We start from the raw sequence: 19,082 nt of genomic DNA, 5'->3' as shown, positions 1-19,082 counted from the left end.
ACAGCCCTACAACAGGAATACAACGTGCCTGCAAATCCCTTCACAGGGACACTTGAGCTGGTGCCACCTGCATCCCACAGCACCAGAGGGATGCTGGTTCCTCCAAGACCAAAAGCCACAGAGAGATGGAAGCAGCTTGGGATCACACCTGTATCCAGCTGCAAAGTGCAGGTGAAACGAGTACAAACATCTCTGCAAATGTAATTTTAGGACCATATAAATTTAACCACTCCTACATTTATACAGTCCTAAAATTACATTCGGCCCTTTGAAGGCAACTGTGAGGCTGACATGGCCCACAATGAAAATGAGTTTGACAGCCCTGCTATAGAGGGCCCAGAAGTTTAATGCCATGGCCATTATTGGAGAAAAGCCATCTTCCAAGAAAAATGCAATAGCTCCACCAGTAAATCACACTTGCAGACCCTCAGGCTTAGGAAATGCTTCCCTGCACTGTCGCATCACCATGTATTTCATAGAGCAAAACAAAAAGGCACCTTCAACACATGAAAAGGGAAACAAGGTGCTATCAGAGAACACAGCATTAGAAATTAACAACACTCTCCCTCTCAGGTTTTGAACCATAGTGCCTGTAAAATGACACAAGCCCTTCAAAACCCACATTTGAATGTTTAAAAGACAGTCCTATACCATAGAAGTGGCATAGTTATTTTTCATTATCAAAACAGAGAGGAGCAGCAGTTACATGAAACTTAAACTCAGGCTGTGTTACCTGAAGTATATTTTAAGCTTGTATAACAACCTTCCAGAGCTAAAATAGTTTAATTCAGTAGTTTGTTCAAAGAGGCAGACTAGTAGCACAGAATTTTAGACACTACTAGAGGGGGAGGAAGGAGGAGAGAGGCAGTTGCCTTTTTTCTGCCACACTGTACGAGAAGACCTATTAATATCCAAGTTCATCTCCTTGTGAATGGTACTATAAAAAGCTAATGCTTTTAAAAACATTAGCCCGCTAGGTAAACTGTCTTTAAGTAAAGGATTGTTCTCAAGAGAAATGACAGGTTCCAATTACCTACACAAGGCTGTAGGGAGATAAATCTTTGTCAGTGAATTCCACAAATGTGATATATATTGTCCTACTCTATGTCGCACAGAAATTCTCACAGTTAACAGTGAGAAATTTTAAGATACAAGAGGCCAAAACTTTTATATCTAAGCAAGAAATTTCACAAGCATGCAGGATTTTAGAAGGCATTTCTTCTTCTGTTTGTCAGAACGAAGCAGAGATTTGTGTTTCCCTGGCACAACAGTTTTCCTGCCCACAGCCAACTAATAAACCAAGAGACAGAGCACAGACACCAGAGGAGACAGAGCAAAGGAGTCATGAAAGACTCTTTTAACTCCGGAGTCACAAACAGGGCAATTCAAAGCAGCTGAACACGCAAATATTTTTTGTTGTTAGTTAAGACAACATAAGTCATCTGTTAACTTATTTGATTAAGACTTCAATTTTTTCCTTTATTTTTTCAACTTCAGGGAGAATCTTCAATATTAAAAGTAATAACAGAGATCGTCCTGAGTCCACAATTGAACCAACGCCTCCAAGGAATATCAGAAAGCCCTTTTCTATTTTTTTCCCTCTTTTGGTTAAGAAAACACAGGAACAGAATATAAAAGACTAGCAAAGTTTGACTTACATACTTGAACCAGGTGGGACACTGTGCTCAAAGTTTTAAGTTGTCCAAAAGCCTCCTGGCAAAATCCTACTGTTATATTTCCTCCAGCAGATCCTCTGCTCTTTACTTACAGGATCCCAGACCCTCTTCATTAGAAACATACCAGATCTCATTAAAGGAGACAAAGCAGCTTCTCCTCTGATACTGTCACTGTAAGGACAAGCAATGCATCAAAAGTATCTCTCAGACATGTCCTTTATTCATCATTCCCTATCAAAACACAAGGATGGCCAAGGCTTAAGACAATAAAAATTTTCAAATCTGAACTCAAGTAGGAACTAGTGAATCAATGAATAATCAAGAGGTTGTCCCAGATCAGCTGATGAACTTAACTGGTCTTTTTACAAAGGTGACTGGAGATCATGAAGCAGAGGGTCTCATCAGCCATCTGAGAAAAGAGATTCTCCATGTGCTGGAGGAGAAACCAAAGCACCAGAAGGATTTCGGCTTCCTTAGATGCCTCTGAATCAAACTCCATGGGTCCACAAGAGTAATAAGGAAACAGGCAGGGAAATACATTTTGTCTGATGTTTTTATCCAAATTCCTGGAATAACTTATGCTGGCTAAAGAGTGAGTTTTCTGCCTCTGAGGTATTTTTGTGTGTTTTTCTTTAAGCGGCTTTTCTGTCTCATCTTTGCCGATTAATGAAGTTGCCTGCAAACCCTGAAAACTGAATTTCCAAGAAAGATGTGTAAGTTATTGAGATGCCCTGAAGGTCAGTCACCAAGGACTGCAGCATCTGAGCTGCAGCCTGTGCTCCTGTGACTCACCAGAGCCTGCATCACAGCAGAGGACCAGGAAAGCTTATACATACTGAGACTCAAGCAGATACTGTTTTAGCAGACACTGGAAAGGATGGATCTACAAGAGAGGGGGAGGCAAAGCTGTGAGTGGCCTCAAAGGGAGGAAGCTTGAAGTTGTTAACATGTAAAAGGGTAGAGCAGTACGATGCAATTCAGTAGGTTCAGTTTTGGCCATGTTAAGTCTGTGTCAACAAGGAGACACACAAACGCAGACACAAACTGGTAGGATTCATCAACCTTATCTTCACAGATGAGCATCTGAGTTTAGTCAATCTAGACTTCCTTTCAGTGAGTGAAGAGAAACAGACACTTCAGAGAATGAGTCATTTGACTTCCTCTCAGATTAAATTAATCACACGCTAAATCTGTCTGCCTCTATGCTGAGACCTTGAAAAGAGCTCAGGATGAGCTCACAGACATCTAAACTTTGCCAGCTCAATCCCACCCTAGCTCAAGTCATAACATGGGACTAGATGGAAGAGGTATGTTGAGAATGAAGAAGTTTACCAAAGGAAAAGGCTACACTTGAGACAATAACAAAAAAATAAAATAATAAGAAACCACACACACACACAAAAAAAACCCAAACCACCCACTCACAAAAAACATGTAAGATCATCAGATCATCCCAAAAGGGGAAGATGTCCCTTACCCTCCTTCAAGGAGAGATGGTGAAAATCAATTCAAATGCAAAGATGAAGGAAATGAATGAGACAAAGTTGTTAATGATACAAAGGACTCACAAAGGACAAGGCAGTAAACAGATCAAGGAGGGTAAAACTGAAGCAATGGTCTGGGGGGTTAGAGAAAGTCTTTCAAATCTTTAGTGAGTAACAAAAATCAGGAGGATACAAGACAAACCCAGAAAAGGAGAACTACAAGCAATGGTTAGTTTAAAAGACTACAAGAGAAAACATGATGGGGTACTAACTGAAGGTGGAGATGGGAGGATTAGGATTAGCTTCTATCCCAACAGAAACAGAACCAAGGAACAGAAAATAGCGGAGGGACTAGACTAGAAGTTTCATTATGGAAATTGAAGACAGAGACAGGAGTTGATACAGGGGAAGGAGTCAAGTAAAAGGTTTTATCCAGCAAAGGAAACAATCTGGAAGAATTCAAAGTCTATGCAAAGCTGCAAAACTACAAATTCACCAGGGGGTGACAGATCCATGGTGGAGCAGCTCACATGACTGGAGTCATGAGATGGATGGTTACAAGCTCCACAAGACAGACAGGGCAGGTGACAGGGGACTCAATTTACACAAAGAAACAGCCTGAATGTGTGAAGGTCTGCTGAAACACAAGTGACAAGCCAATAAAGAGTTACTGGATCTGGATGAGAGGCAAGGCCAAGGGAAACACTGTCATGAACACCTGCTACAGATCACTTGATCTTGAAGATAAAGCCTTCTTTAGACAACAGGAAGATGTCCTGGTTCTCATGGTGAACTGTAACCACTCCAACATCTGCTGGAAGGGAACTATCACGGGGCATGAGCAATACAGTGGACTTCTATAGCATTTTAGGAACAGAGCAGGAGAAGCACTGTGATACACCCACCATTATCTAGAAAGGAAGCAGTCATGGAGAACGTGAAGTACAGCAGCCCTGAAATGATAAAGTTTAAGATCGCGATAGGTGTGAGAAAGATGGGTAGCACAGTGACAACCTCAGATTTCAGAGGGCAGGCGTCAGTTTGTTTCAGAGAAGTGGTAAGCAGGACCCCTTGAGGTGCTGCCATGAAGGACAAAGGAGCCAGGGGGATTGGTCAGTCTTCAGGTACGATCTCCCCAAAGCACAGTGACATTCCATAGGGATGTGCACATAAACTGAGTAAGTGGGGTGTGTGGCAGCTCATGAGCCTCCTTGGTCTTCCATGGTAAGGTCAGTTTTTAGGTCTCACAAGTCTCTTTACATGAGTTTGGAAGAAATGAAGAATTACCCATGGCGCAGAAAGACTAAACAAGGGCTTACTTTGCAAAATCTACATACACAATTCAACTGGACCGGATGAATGCATCTGCAGATGCTAAGGGAACTTGGAAAAGAGGCATTTTTGCCATCTTTAAAAAGCTGTAGGAATCAGGGTTGGTTCTCTATGATTAGAAGTGAGAAAGTGTCAGACTTTTCTTCCAGAGGAGGAAGTAGGACACAAGAGGTGAGTCAGCCTCCCCTCAGCCCCTTGGAAGGCTATGGAACAAATCTACCTGGAAATCATTTCCATACACACAAAAGGTAAGACAGTGACCAGGAACTGCCAGCACACATTTAATGAGGGCAAATGGTGCCTGAATGCAGTAAAAGCCACGCTGCAGTCAGGGTAAACAGTAACCACCGCTCTTCCTTCAGCCCAATTCATCATTCTCCCTCAGTACCCTCAGCAGCCAAACTGAGGAGATACATGTTAGACAGCTGCACTGCAGGCTCTGTGAAAAACGGGTCGGATTCAAAGGTGGCCAGCACTCCAACCATCAGAGTTGTGAGTGGAATTGATACTGAGGTCAATATGGTTTAACACCTTCATTGACATGTACAATGGGACAGGAAGGACCCTTCGCCAACCTGCAGACATCACCACATTGGGACAGTGGTCCATACACTGACAGCCAGAGCTGCTATTCAGAGCAATCTTAGAATGCTGTAGAAATGAGCTTACAGAAACCTCGTGAAGTTCAACAAGGCAAATCCACCACTTCTTTGGAACAGGCTGCCCAGGGAACTGGTGGAGTCACCATCCCTGGAGGGGTTTAAAAGACATGTAGATGAGGATCTTAGGGACATGGTTTAGTGCCAGAGTTAGGTTAGGTTACAGTTGGACTCTATGATCCTGAGGGTCTCTTACAACTGAATTTATTCTATTCTAGTCTAAATGCATTTTTTTTCATGCCTGGGATGGAAGAACTGCAGGACAATACAGGCTGGGGACTGTCTGGCTAGGGACTGGCTTTGCAGAAAAGGATCCAGATTCCTCATGAACAAAAAGATGAACATGACTCAGCAGCACCTAACTGCAGTGATGACGGCTTAACTGCATCCAGAGCTGCGTGATTCAGACTGCAGCCAGCATGTCAAGGGAAGTGATTATTATCCTCTGATCAGCAGTTGCAAGATTCTGTTTAAAGTATTTTGTCCAGTTCAGGACTCCACTGCACAAGAAAAGGCATTGACATATTGGAGCACGCACATGGCATGAGGCTGCTCAGTTTTAAGAAGTGGAAGCTGAGGGGGAGGTCTCATTGGTGTCTTCAGCTACTCAGTGGGAGGTTATAAAGAAGATGGAGGCAGAACGGACAGAGACATACAGCATAAAAACAAGAGGCAAGAGTCACATTTCTTCAAAATAAGTTCTGACTAGATACAAGGAAAAAAGTCTTCACAGTGAGGTTGATCGAGCATTAGAGAACAGGCTGTCCAAAGAGACCGTATCAGATCCTTCCTCAGGGATACCCAAAGCTCAGCTGCACTAGGCCCTGAGCAGCTTAAACGCAATTTAAAGCCACCACTTTGACTGTGGACCTTCGGAGGTCCCCTCCAATCTCAGTTATTCTAGGATTCCACTATATTCTCCTCCCTTGTCATTTTAGTTTTGTTAATAAAGGTGTGTTTTCTGTTCCTATTCTTTCGATACTTCGATTGTTCACATGTATCATATATTGTCCTGGTCTAATTCACACTGTACAATTCTGGCAGGAAGTAGAATCCTCCACAATCCCTTGTAATAAACCAGCTATGAAATTAGTAATGACAACAAAGGTCAAAGAATTAAGCAAATAGTTTAAATGTAAACAGTCAAAAATACATTAGAGAACATCTTCAGAAATGCCTGGCCTTTTAGAATTAAAATGTTTGGGTATTTAAAAGGACGGAGGGAAAAACACACATTCATTTTAAGAAATTATTAAAAACACAGTACAACCGTTCAGAAATTGGATTAAGCTAGATGCAGCTGCAATCTTCAAACTTAGTTTAAACCACATTTGAATATCTGCAACTGAAGCTTTAAATTTATAATCATGCCATTGACCTTCCTTCCCCTCTCCCCTTTCTTTTTGGCCACTGAAGACTATTGAAAGTGTCACAGCTCCAAGTCAAGAACAACTCCCTTGTAAGTATGACACGGATACAGTGAGAGCAGATTGCCTGCAAGGAAACAAGAATAAACCAGCTATTTAGAGAGAGTGTGTAATGCAGCACAGAGCTGTAAAATGAGATTTAAAGACACAGAACTCTGTATTTCAGCCTTGCAAGCAACCATTAAAGTTGGGCAACACTGTACCAATCTGAAGAGGCTCAGACAACAGCAGAAGTCTTGTCAAAGGGTCCCTTCTTTGAACTAGTAGGTTATCCACAATTCTTGTTTCTTGAAAAAACGGTACTGTTTGGCTATTTTGTCAAATCCTTTAAAACAAAGTTGAACCATCTCTTCACATCATCTCACAGATGTGCAGGTTTTTACTACAAATATGAGCTCTATATAAACAGAGACAAAGCATTTTGTGGTCCTGAGCTCGCTGAACTTGTGGAGCTTAGCATGCTCACTTAGCACAGCGCTGCACACCAAAAATCAAACTGATTATGGACAAATACAACAGTATTAGGTCTTTCCTGCATAAATATTTTAAGAAGTGTAAACAAGACCCCGGGTTTTATAAGCAACCAGTTCCCAAACAAACACCCACAAACATGAAGTTCAGCAAAGAAAGGCAGAGTCTGCCAAGCACCACCCCATTATAAATAGCAAGGAAATGTACAGCAAAAGCATATGAGATAACAGAAAGTAGTTCTGTGTGTTAGATATTCTTACAGAAACCTTCAAGGTTTGCCCACGGCTTTGTTTAGATCAGATAGATAGATAGATAAACACCAATGCATAAAATAATGATTTTGTAGAAGAGTCCAGATTGCTGAGCAGATGGAATATTTTACTTCTGTATTTCTTCACTTTAGAATGGATGGGGAAAAAATATTGTAAAAGTATTATCTTAGGTATTCTAATGAAAAACTGTTTTTCATCGAACTCTAAACATCCTTTCATTACAAGCCTCAAAAAGCAGCAAAAAGCATCTTACATTCAGCCAGCCCTGGCTGCTTTGCTAGTGATTAAACCAGAGCCAGTGAGACCAGATCACCTCCCTCTCACCTCCCTGAACAGCCAGACATTACAGCGAGGAAGAATTTGGCCCAAACTACGAGGGGGAAGGAAGGGAAAGCAGGGGGACGTGGTTGTTTTTCAAACAGCAGCAAGTCCCTGCTCCATGGCTGGACTTTTCCCCGCATCACATCAAGCCAGCAGGTTGCTGGCAAGCGCTGTGCGAAGGCGGCCAGCGCACCCAGACCACACACACACCCGCTCCCCCGGCACCCGGGGACCATCTCCAGAGCAATCCGGGCTCCGCCGCGCATCCCCGCTTCCCACAGCCTGGTTGTTCCTTTCGGCAAGAGCCCGTACAGAGCATCACGCGGGAGAAAATCGCGTGTTGGTGCTACCGAAGGCTGCGGGAAGCCTTGACGTAAGAGCCGAGGGGGAGGCACAGCACGGGCCTCAGGAGCTGCACTGCACCAGCATCCTGGAGGAAACTCATCCCAGCACATCATCTGCAGCTCCGTGAGCTACAGAAATGGAAACTGAGTAGTCCAAGCAAATAAATAAGTAGCCCAGGATTTTTTCTGATCAGACAGCATAGCGCTCCAAGAATAACTGTTCATTTTTCATACAGTCAACTAGCAGTGCCCTTCAGTTTCACTCAATGAACAACCTCATAATTTTCTTTAAAATACATACAGTAATTTCATTTACTTTGCTACATTTTCAAGTCCAAACACAATGGATATTAACATAGTTTCACAAAAAAAAAGCGCCACGATCATGGGCACACAGTGACAATGCGAGATCTCGTAAGTTCACTGCCATAGCTCAATTTGCAATTAAAAACTACGTGAAGCTGAAAGAGTGATTAAATGCAGCAGACAACTAGTTCATTATACAGCAGCAGAAAGAAAAGCCTTTCAAACATTGCTCTACCTGAAATATCAGCTGCTGTTGTCATGCCTGGGACTGAGCAAGAACATCACTTAGCTCCTTGAAAAGAACTTTCCCAGAGACAGATTGGCAGCATGACAAATGCAGGTTGGCTACAGAAATCAAAGACCAAACAGTCTTTTCCATATAAAGGATAGCCACAAAAAGGAGAAGAAAACCCATAAAGAGCCTCAGACAGGTATAGGTACAAAGACAAATTATTTGCCTGTTTCAGAACTGTTTGGGAGGATAATTTCATTTCAAGCAACTATAATTTATTTTATATGATGCTGATAGACTTTAAGCAAAGTCAGAACTGTTGTGTATGATTAGGGGGTCCCATGAGTCCAGTACACACAAAAGCTGTGGGGAAGGAGGATGCTCAGGCATATTCCCCAGGAAACACTCATCCAAGAAAGAAACCGTATTTATACTCCAGAAAAACGCCTACACTGTCTTTAATTGTGATTACTGTTGAATATAACCAAAAGGGCTTTTGAAGGATAAAAACACTCCAAAAAGCAAGACGATAACATTTTCTCCCCTCAGCATGTCACTCCTCTACAACTAAAAGACAAGGAACCAGGCAGAGCTTATGCACAACAAGCCAATTTATTTTTAAAATACCTGTGCAAAATTACAGTTCTGATTAAAGTGCCTTCATCTAAAGACAAACTTCAGTAACTATAAAAGGTGTTCTAATGGTTTTATTCCACTCCTCATACAGGTTACACTTTATATAGGCATTTTTAAAAACTTGTAAGATAGTAACTCGCCCACATGAAGTGCAAGCTTTACTCTGCCAAACAAGCAGGGCTCGATGCTGTTCAGTACAAACAGCTGAATGAAATGTTCTGTATATAAAACAATCCGTATACAAGTCAGCTGAATAATACCAAGTAAAGCAATCTGGCTATATTTCAATAACAGATCAATCTTACCCTTTCTATACCTATGCAGGTATAATATCAGATCAATCTTATCCTTTGTATACCCATGCAGAAATATTATCAGTCAAGATTTTCTGTGCTTGAGTCATAAGTGTAAGACTTTAACTGAGTAAAATATCTTTATTTAAAACATCCCCCAAAAGGAGCAAAACCCATCAACATCCCCTGGTTAATTAAATGTCAGCTTCTCAGTCTTTGATATGACAGTCCATCAGCTGTCATCTCCAAGAGTCATGAGACGAGAGTATTAATTATCCAAAAAATGACAACTCCTGTCCATCGATATGAGTAACAGCAATTGAAACTGGAAGACCATTCTGTTTCTGGAATTGACACTGTTATTATTCATTCTCTTTTAGGAGCATAGATTACGTACATATCAACTAAAATGTATAGCATGTAATGAGAACATTTATTTAAATATTCTCTGGACATTATTTTTTTTTCCATTTCTCCTCTCTCTGTTCACAGTCACATATTAAGCACATGATTACTACGGAGAATGCGTAAATATATGCATTATCTTACACAATGCATAAAAGTAAAAACATTTGAATAATTAATATTTCAACATGCATCGAGCATTTTGAAAAACCCTGAAAAACTATAAAATAAAAAGCCACAACAGGTTAACAGATAATAAAAAGGTGCAATGGGCATTTCAACCTTGAAAAAGCCCTTTTAAACTACGATAGTATTGTCAGGTGCCATTACCCTTTGTTCGGTCAGCTACCCAACCTCATAAATCAGGTGTAACGACCAAATGAGAGCACAATGTAAAATCAGCACTAGGTACGCTTATCTACTGACTAATGAGTGGCCTGCCAAGGTTTTGAGGTCACATTCAAAACTCAAAATTAATTGTAATCAACCACATTAATTAAAAAAAAAAAGGTCATATCAACAAGATCACAGCTTGCAAGTACCATTCTGTAGAGTCTGTGCTCGTGACTCCTTTCCCAAATTGGCGTGGAATCCTCCTCCTAAAGTCGGTGTTTTGCCTGCACCTATTAGGAAAAACAAACAGACATGTCAAATGCAATAACTGGATTAAAACGTTTTAAAACCTATTCTGCCATTATATCCAGTGACTGTATAATTTACAATATGCCAAATTACATCAAGAAGGCCAACAGAAGTGCTTGAAGGGCTTAAGACATCAAGTAAAAACCCGGCGCAATTTAATTCTTCCTTGGGATATCATAAGGAATACATGGCTCCAAAAGTCCCTCCAGTCTCAGCTCCAAAAAACCCCTATTTTAGGCAGAACATGAAAATCAATATTGTAAAATATTTCTCAAAGTAAATGACTAAACAATTGCTCAGTTAATTTTTTTGTCTAAAGAATATTCAATACAGAATTTTAATAGGTAATTACCGGCACTGCAGATTATAAAATGCTTTTAGCATTCAGTAATGACTGTGTTGGCTACTACAGACATAACACTTACTTTAAAATAACTTCAGTTTAACATTAGGCACACACAGTGACGCTTGGGCTACAAAAACTGCAAGTCTGGAACTGCTACATTTACACCCTGAAAGGTTGGAGACAAAAATAAGCCAGAGCTGTAAATTAGCATAAACTAGAGGCTGGTTTATGCATCTGTGCCAATGCTGAGGAGCTTGAACGCAGAGTCCTCTGGGAGTCAGTGGAACTACTCACACAAACCAATCATGCAGAACAGGGAATTAAACTACCAAGGACAGAAATAGTCTCCCGCTAAAGCAGGATTTTAAAAAAAAAAACACAATCAGGCTACTTCAAGCAGGATATTTGAATCTATCAGCTTAACAGCAAGTGAGACCAAAAAGCTAAATTGCACAGGACTGAAAATGAGTAATTTGTTAGTAATTGGACTTCAATTTAATTCCAGTAGTCCGCTCTTTAGAATAGGGAAAAAAGTCACCTTGTTCTCTATGTTGCCTACAGTATTTCCTCAAGTTATGGTAGCTATGTTTTTTCATCTTGCACCAGTTCTCTAGAACAAACTAGAATGGCTTTGGCATAGAAGCACACAGAGGAGTGAAGTGTCACTTGAAAGCAGTTCAGGACATTTCTCTTACACACTTGAATAAGCTCCTTCTGTAGCAGGTACAAGTGATTCAAGAAACTGTGACCTAAATTGTTCAGTCTTACTAGACCTTCTTAGCTAGTCTCAGCTGCATTTAATATACATCTATGTTGGGGGGAGGGAAAACAACCACACACACAGAAAAGCTAATATTCCTGCAGAATTATTGTCTATAAGCCTTCAAAGATTAATTTTCCATACAACCTTTAAATTAGGTTTCCAGTGCTATCCACAACAGAAACCAACTTCACTTTCACTTCATTAACAGATCCTTTCAACAAACAACAATCAGAAGCTCTCACGTGAACGCCCCACAACTTAAGTACTTCAGTTCAACATCCTCATTAGAAATGAAAAATATTCAATAGTGACCTCTTCACTGGACATAGAGGTAACTCTCCCAACTCTGTATTTGCTCCTGACTATTGCAGACAGCAGTGTGTCCTTGCTATTCTTACGGGTACAGTCTCATACTGCCACAAGTGCTCCAAAACAAACCAATGAGGCAAAATAGAGAGGTTCCCAAACTACCCTAGCACACATCACATTTTTGATGTACGTTTAATAAGTCTGGTTTACCTGGCAAAAAAATACATGAATAGTGGCAATATGTCTGCGTTCTTTTTCTTCAGTAGCAAATCTAATTTGAGGAATTCTGCCTCTGCGTCAGTGGAGTGGAGGGGACAACAAACTGCAGGGCAAGAGCAGGAGCAAACGGGGACAGGTTCCAGCAAAGGCATCATTGCCCCCTCCTGTGCACAAAGGCTCCACTTTTCAGTCCCCTCTATCTCTGAACACACGAAAATACTGAACTCTATTGGGCTGTCACTGTCGAAACAGCTTCGTTACTCTTTCACAGGTTTCCCTGTTGCCACCAAAAAGCTTACGCAAAAACAATCTTAGAGAGGTGATAAACAATGCTATTAACAACATAAATTAGCTTACCCAGAAACTAAATTCCAGAAAGAATACAAACAAAATAAGATTAAGCTGAAATTTCAGCGGTTTTGTTCTTTAAGATTCTTTTCCATCAGACATCAAGATATAACATTGTACATAAAAGTCATTTCCTTCCAAGCTATAGAGTCTGTGGCAAATACTAACAGAGCTATCTGAAAGACAAATTCTGCTATCAGAATTTATGTGCCCATTTCTCAGTGAGTTAACTGGAGACACGGTACAGTTCTAATTAGCATTTGGCTTTGAAAACTAACAGAAAACTAGTCCGCTGAGCACTTAGACTCTCAGAACTGCAAACTAATGTTGTCATTGACTATGAAGTTTCACCATCAGCTTTAATCTTTACAAGCAGAACGCAAACAAACTCATTACCGCAACTGTTCGGCTGGGTAATAAAATGATAAACTCTTAAAAAAGAGAACTGTGAAATCATCAAATTCTTTTAAAGACAAAAATCCCTACAAAGCTAGCAATTTAAAAAGTACAAAGAAAAGGAACAGCAATTGCTAGGCACAACCAAATTAACATCCCAGCTTAGCTGAAACTTTTACATTTCTTGACCTTTTCCATTTTCCCTTTACAACTTCAAAAGTGCATTAAACAGGCTTCTGGCTTTTCACATGCAGCTTTCAAGATGTACAAAAATATATCTGAGAAGTATTTGGTGTCTGCAAGTACTGCCTGCCAAATCTTCAACATTAACACTAACGTTTCCCCAAGCCAACTCAAATACCCTCCTTCGTGAGGCAGCACCTCCCAAGGTACGTTGTCATCTACTGATCATTTTTAGAAACTAACTCAGACTCTCGGCTTTGCTCAACTGAAGCCTCCTCTCCTCTTCAAGTTAGCTTTGGACACTTAAATGAAATTTTGGACAACAAGGTGCAGAGAGAGATGTTAGCCAGCTCAAAAGTACAACTACTCAATTTTTTCGTGGTCCTCTCAGTGGACTACAGTGCACCAAGACACCAAAAGAAGAGAACTGAAGATGCAGGAGAAGATCTACCTGGGAACTTGATGATACTCAGCCAAAGCTTACACAACCCTTGTCCCCATGTTACTCAAGCGCTGAACCACAGTGACTGTCCCTGAAGCAGCCAAGAGCAGCCGTCCCCACATCTGCTGCTCGGCTGCTGTGTGCACGGTCAGACCCCAGCACTCCGGCCATGTCTGGTTTTGCTCCACCAACTCACAAATTATGGCACATCGCTCAGCTTCTCTACAAAGATGTTCCCCAAGCAGTAAAAGAAGCAAGCAAAGGTTGGAACCTGTGGTAACAGCAACAGGAAGATGACAGAAAGCAGGAACAGCACTTATCACATCCCTCTGCATGGAGGAGGCCAAGAGCAGCCACTCGAGCATCTGCAGCTTAAAGGGCATTTTTCAGAGCTTGCGACATGCTGAGTTTCAGATTCAACACCCAGAGAAGAAACAGCTTCAGCCTCAGTGTTATAGATTGTGTTTCCTCTGCATAAATGAGCATGTGAAGACAGGGAATGAAGCTGCCTGCAACTTGAACTGAAGTGTATCTGACATTTGATAGGAGCAGTCCTACCAAAATCCTTCCCTGTGAAATTTAAACTGAAAAAACACCAGCCCTTTCTGCAGTACAAGGTTGGAGAAAAACTTTCCGTTTACAACCCACGCATAAAATCTGGGTCTGGCAAAGAGTACAGATGGCATCACACCAACAGTTTCATAATCAGGGTAGACTCGATAATCTAACAAAAATCAATGAGCTTCCTACTTAAGTTAGACCGTGAAAGTCAAAAGCAGAGTCAGTGTCCCATTACAATTCATGCCTACAATAGCAAAATTATGAGATTAAAGTTTTCTGAACACATACAACTACTAAAGTCTGTTGCCAAAATAACTGTTTTCTCACTTTTACAGGCAAGTTAACAGATCTGTGCACACCATACCCTTACAAAATGCTACTCCTGAATAAAGCTACGTAGAAAAGCTTTTAATCTAGTCCATCATAACCAGCTATCTATGGGCTTATTTTCATAATTTCCAAGCAAAGAGATAAATATACCGTTGCATCCACCACACCCAACTTTAGGGCTGCACAAGTCTATGAAACCAGCCTGTGTCCAAGTTACATGCAAGATTCAGCATTTTCACAACCGATGCCGCAGCGCTTCAAACAAGTGTTTGTTGCCATCACAAGGACAGCATATAAAAGACTTAACGCCAGAAAAAACACTATACACTTATCCCTGGTGCAAGATTGCCACCTGGAGGACTTCAGAAGAGAAGCAAAAACTGATTCAGTTCTTCTCACTTAAAATGTATAGCAAATAATTATTTTTTACATAAAGTAGATGCAAGTTTCCCCTCTTCCTTCCCAACATGCTCATGAATTAGTTTTGTAATGAGAAAACCTCACACAAAATAAAACACCTAAATACTCTTCAGGATTTCCCAAAAAGGTCTGCAAACTCAGCATATCCACGCTTTCTTCTGTGTTGCAAATTACATCATGACCTCTCTAGATAATTTAAAATTAACTGTGAATTAGCCTAATCTCTAGAAATCTCGACAACAAGTAAGAGGAATTTTGCTGATATTAATATTATTTTCACTTTTCAGTATCCAGGGGTTTAATTTCAAGTTTAGTGTGTGTATTACTGGTGGACCTACTTGGGGACTGTTCAAAGCTGCAGTACAAAAATATCTTATGCCAGGATTTAGTCTAACAATATATCCTACATGGAAACTAATTAACAACTAGCAATTAAAAACAAAACCCTTGCTCCTTCTACTTTTGTAAGATTGCAAAATACAGAAGACTCCTTTATTGTACATAACAACTGGCCAGACAAAAACACAGAATGTGATACAAACACAGAGTTCATCCGCTTTACCAACTGTCTCAGTAGCACTTATTGCAACAGTAATTGTCCATCTTACAAAGTTCTAGAGGAAAAAAAGGCATAGAAGACGAATGGTTAGTAAGCTTAACTCAAATTTTATGAAAGCTTTTTCCTCCCTGTATCTAGTCCCTCTCTTCTTGACAGATTGACAGCTCTCCATTTCCACAAACCCCAACAGACTGAAATACTTCGATCAAGGCAAACCCCAGTAAAGCTCTGCACTTGAGGTCAATATAGCTGACACACCTCAATGTAAAAAACATAAACAAGTTTTTAAGGATAAAGTAGTATTTACAAAACATATCAGTAAGCTTCCACAGGCATAGCTGAAACATGGAGCATACCACAGCTTTACTAGAGAGAAAGATACATGCAGTTGGTCAAGGGACGCTGCGGAGTAAGAGTACACATTCAGCATCTCTGGCAGTGCAAATGGGTCACTGTAGTAAGCTGCTTATAATTTACTTGCAACAACAACAAAAAAAAGTATTATCAGGAATTAACTTTTACTTGATATCCTAATATTTGAAACAGCCCACTTACAAATGTTGTGGAGCCTCCTACACTAGAAGTTTTAACAAACACTTGTTGGTTTGTTAAAGGCTACTGGTTCACAAATTTCCTTTCTCCCTATGAGCAAAAGTGAGCAGATATCTTTCCACAAGCAACATTCTTTCCACCAGACTCAAATTAGAATCCTGCAAACTCGTGTACATTTGATGATGAAGAGTCCTAACGCACACTTGCTGTACGAGAGCCATGAGCCTGACGTGATCCCGCCTCAGTGCTGACACTGGACTAATGCTGCCAATGCCCCTTGCAGCCTCACATTTCTATGACTATGTCAGTGTAGTTATCACCATTCTAAAACCTGGCCTAGCCATAGAATCATGATAGTTTGGGTTGGAAGGGACTTTCAAGGTCATCTAGTCCAACCCCTGCCATGAGCAAGGACATCTTCACCCAGATCAGGTTGCTCAGAGCCTTGTCCAGCCTGGCCTGGGATGTCTCCAGGGACAGTTCATCCACCGTCTCTCTGGGCCACCTGGGCCAGTGTTTCACCAGCCTCAGTGTAAAAAATTTCCTCCTCATGTCCAGCCTGAATCTCCCCTCCTTTAGTTTAAAACCATCACCCCTTGTCCTATCGCAAAACCCCCTTCTAACAAGTCTGTCCCCATCGTTCTTTTAGGCCCCTTTTAAGTACGGAAAGGCCACAATAAGGTCTTTCCGGAGCCTTCTCTCCTCCAGGCTGAACAACCCCAACTCTCTCAGCCTGTCCTCACAGCAGAGCTGTTCCAGCCTCTGATCATCTTGGCGACCTCCTCTGGACCCTCTCCAAACAGGTCCATGTCACTACATTAGCGTAAGTTAAATGACTTTCACTCAAACCAATTATTGTAAATATCAAATAACAAATTCCAACCTATCATTTAAATAAGAGAATATACACGTTCATTTGTTATGTATTTTTAATCAAAAACCACTAAAACAGACAGAAATTCCAAGCAATCAACCATCAAATAGTAAAGCTGACTGAAGACAGTCACTCTGTTCAGCCTCACACAGACGTATGGGTGAAGTACATTCACCTCAGACCCCAACAGCAGGGTAAGTCCTGTGGGGTAAGAACCCACTTTGCTGGCCTACAACCACTCCATAACCCTCCTCTGAAGTAGTATCCTGTATCTGGACTTGGTAAGTGCCCCTAGCTCCACCACCTTCTCCATCCCACAGCTGTGTCACCTCAGACTATGGAGGCTGCATTTCATTACGCTAACCTCCATTTTTTATCCTCGTTTCCCTGGGGAAAACAGCACACACAGCAACACTGACCATTCCCCTCCTCTCTCTGCTCAGCTTCAGACAAATCTGAGATGGGGACAGAGGTCTCCAAACGACAAGGTTTCTCTCAGTTTTGTAAAAATAGGCAGCTGGTTGAAGACACATGCTACGTAAGAGATAACTAAAAGCTTCTGTAAAATAATTCTGATTTAAATTTTTACAAGAGATGTGACCCCAGACTCTATAGCAGGCCAGAGGCAGTCACAGCCCAGGGCATTGGACACTTCCGTAGATCCAGGGATGGGCTGAGCCAGGTGGGACATCACTCTGCATATGGGGTCAGGATGGGGCCCAGCGAGGGGAACCAGGTCAAGCACAGCCCCGGGATGGCCACAGGGACAGACTGAGGACATAGGGACATGGGCTGGCTCAGTGGGGCTCGTGGCTTGGCAGGACTGTGGGGAACTGGAGACTGACCCTGATGTGGCATCGCCAGGGCAGAGGCTGACATCCCCAGGGGTCTGACATGGGGCCCACGGGCAGAGCTAGAGGGAGGAGATGGTTTGGGACAGCAAGAGCCAGCAGTGCCAGGTGAAGCAGCGGGCTCTCCTGCCACCGGACCACACACACACACAGACCCCCAACACTTCTAAAGAGCAAGTTTCCAGACCGCCTTATGGTTTGTGCCCAAGAAGCTTATCCGATGCTATTTTTCTCAACTTACTACCAAGCATTTAAAGGTGATTTCTGGAACAAAAGCAGCTGAGCTTCTCCAGACATAGTATGTTTTATTATCACAAGCACACTACACCTTGCCTTGCCCTTTTCTCATGCTGCATTTTCTCAGTTGTGTCTCCCAGCTAGGTGCTGCGCTGACAGCACATCAGCTTTCTCAGGTGGGACTGTTTTCTTCTCCTTTGATTAGTGCCAGATTGAAGCCCTAGACTTCCACTTTCTCAGCTTCTTTAAACAAAAACCTGATGAGAGATCTGGACTATCAGTTTTTGCACCACATTCAGCTTTCCTCCTCTCATTCTCTTCAGCTTCATAGTTGTTTTTTTTCTCCTGTCATCCTCAGGGAAAATACTTGTGAAAACAGTTTCTCCCAACAACTGCTACAAGACAAGGGACTCCCAACCCAGACACAGTGAGAGTGATCAGAGAATTTGTTGCCTTCAAACGCAGCACACAACTCGTAACTTGCCTTTTTGCAAAAGCAGCTGCCATAAAATTGATGCAGACTGGCAAAGAGCTCAGTGGAACATTGTTTTCCAGGGTGCAATTACAGTATAATGGAGAAGGAAAAACATAGCTCACTCAGACTCTGTATTGCTGTACTTCATGCTGAGATATGTGCAATTGTTATGACCAATAGGAGTCTGTTACGAACTTAGGTATGAAGAGAAAACGGGAAAGGAGGCAAGGAGGAGCATTCATTCTGATCAGCCAAATGAGGAATTCTAATTCAAATGCTCCCCAAATTTGACAAGAAGCCACAGAGAACCTCTTTTGGCTAGTCTGAGATAGTCTGAACTGGTCATCAATAAAGTGGATAGTTATTCTTCAAAACTAGATTCAGATAGGAAAAGCACATTCCGCAAACATTTTCTGTGCAATTAACAGAGTTTGCTGGAGGTCAAACATGCATGACAACCCTTTACCACTAGTATCGGACTTATCCAGGGTCAAACCAGTCTAGCTCAGAAACTCAATTTCAACGCATGGCCTTCACAGCTTCAAGACAACAACATAGCCAGGGCTAGGTGTGGAGGCTGGACTCTTATCTGACTGTGACCACCTGCAACAGAATTAAGAATTGTAACTAATCAGACCAGTACAGGACCTGCCAAAACTTTCACTAGGTTGTGCTTTGTGAGGACATTCCTCTAAGATCAATAGAAAGATACACAGT

At 41.6% G+C, this 19,082-nt stretch overlaps 1 protein-coding gene across 1 annotated transcript in view; it reads right to left on the bottom strand.

The window, feature by feature from the left end:
• Positions 1–19,082, bottom strand: part of BRF1 (BRF1 RNA polymerase III transcription initiation factor subunit) — a 180,733-nt gene that overhangs the window by 155,746 nt on the left and 5,905 nt on the right. The window contains exon 2 of the mRNA XM_065063287.1: positions 10,401–10,481. Within this exon, the coding sequence (XP_064919359.1) occupies positions 10,401–10,481 (81 nt within the window). The remainder of the gene's footprint in view (positions 1–10,400; positions 10,482–19,082) is intronic.

This window comes from Columba livia, chromosome 5, assembly GCF_036013475.1.
Source record: "Columba livia isolate bColLiv1 breed racing homer chromosome 5, bColLiv1.pat.W.v2, whole genome shotgun sequence".
NCBI classification, from domain to species: Eukaryota; Metazoa; Chordata; class Aves; order Columbiformes; family Columbidae; genus Columba; species Columba livia.
The sequence above is the reverse complement of the archived record's forward strand: the minus strand, read 5'-3'. Positions and strand labels throughout refer to the sequence as shown.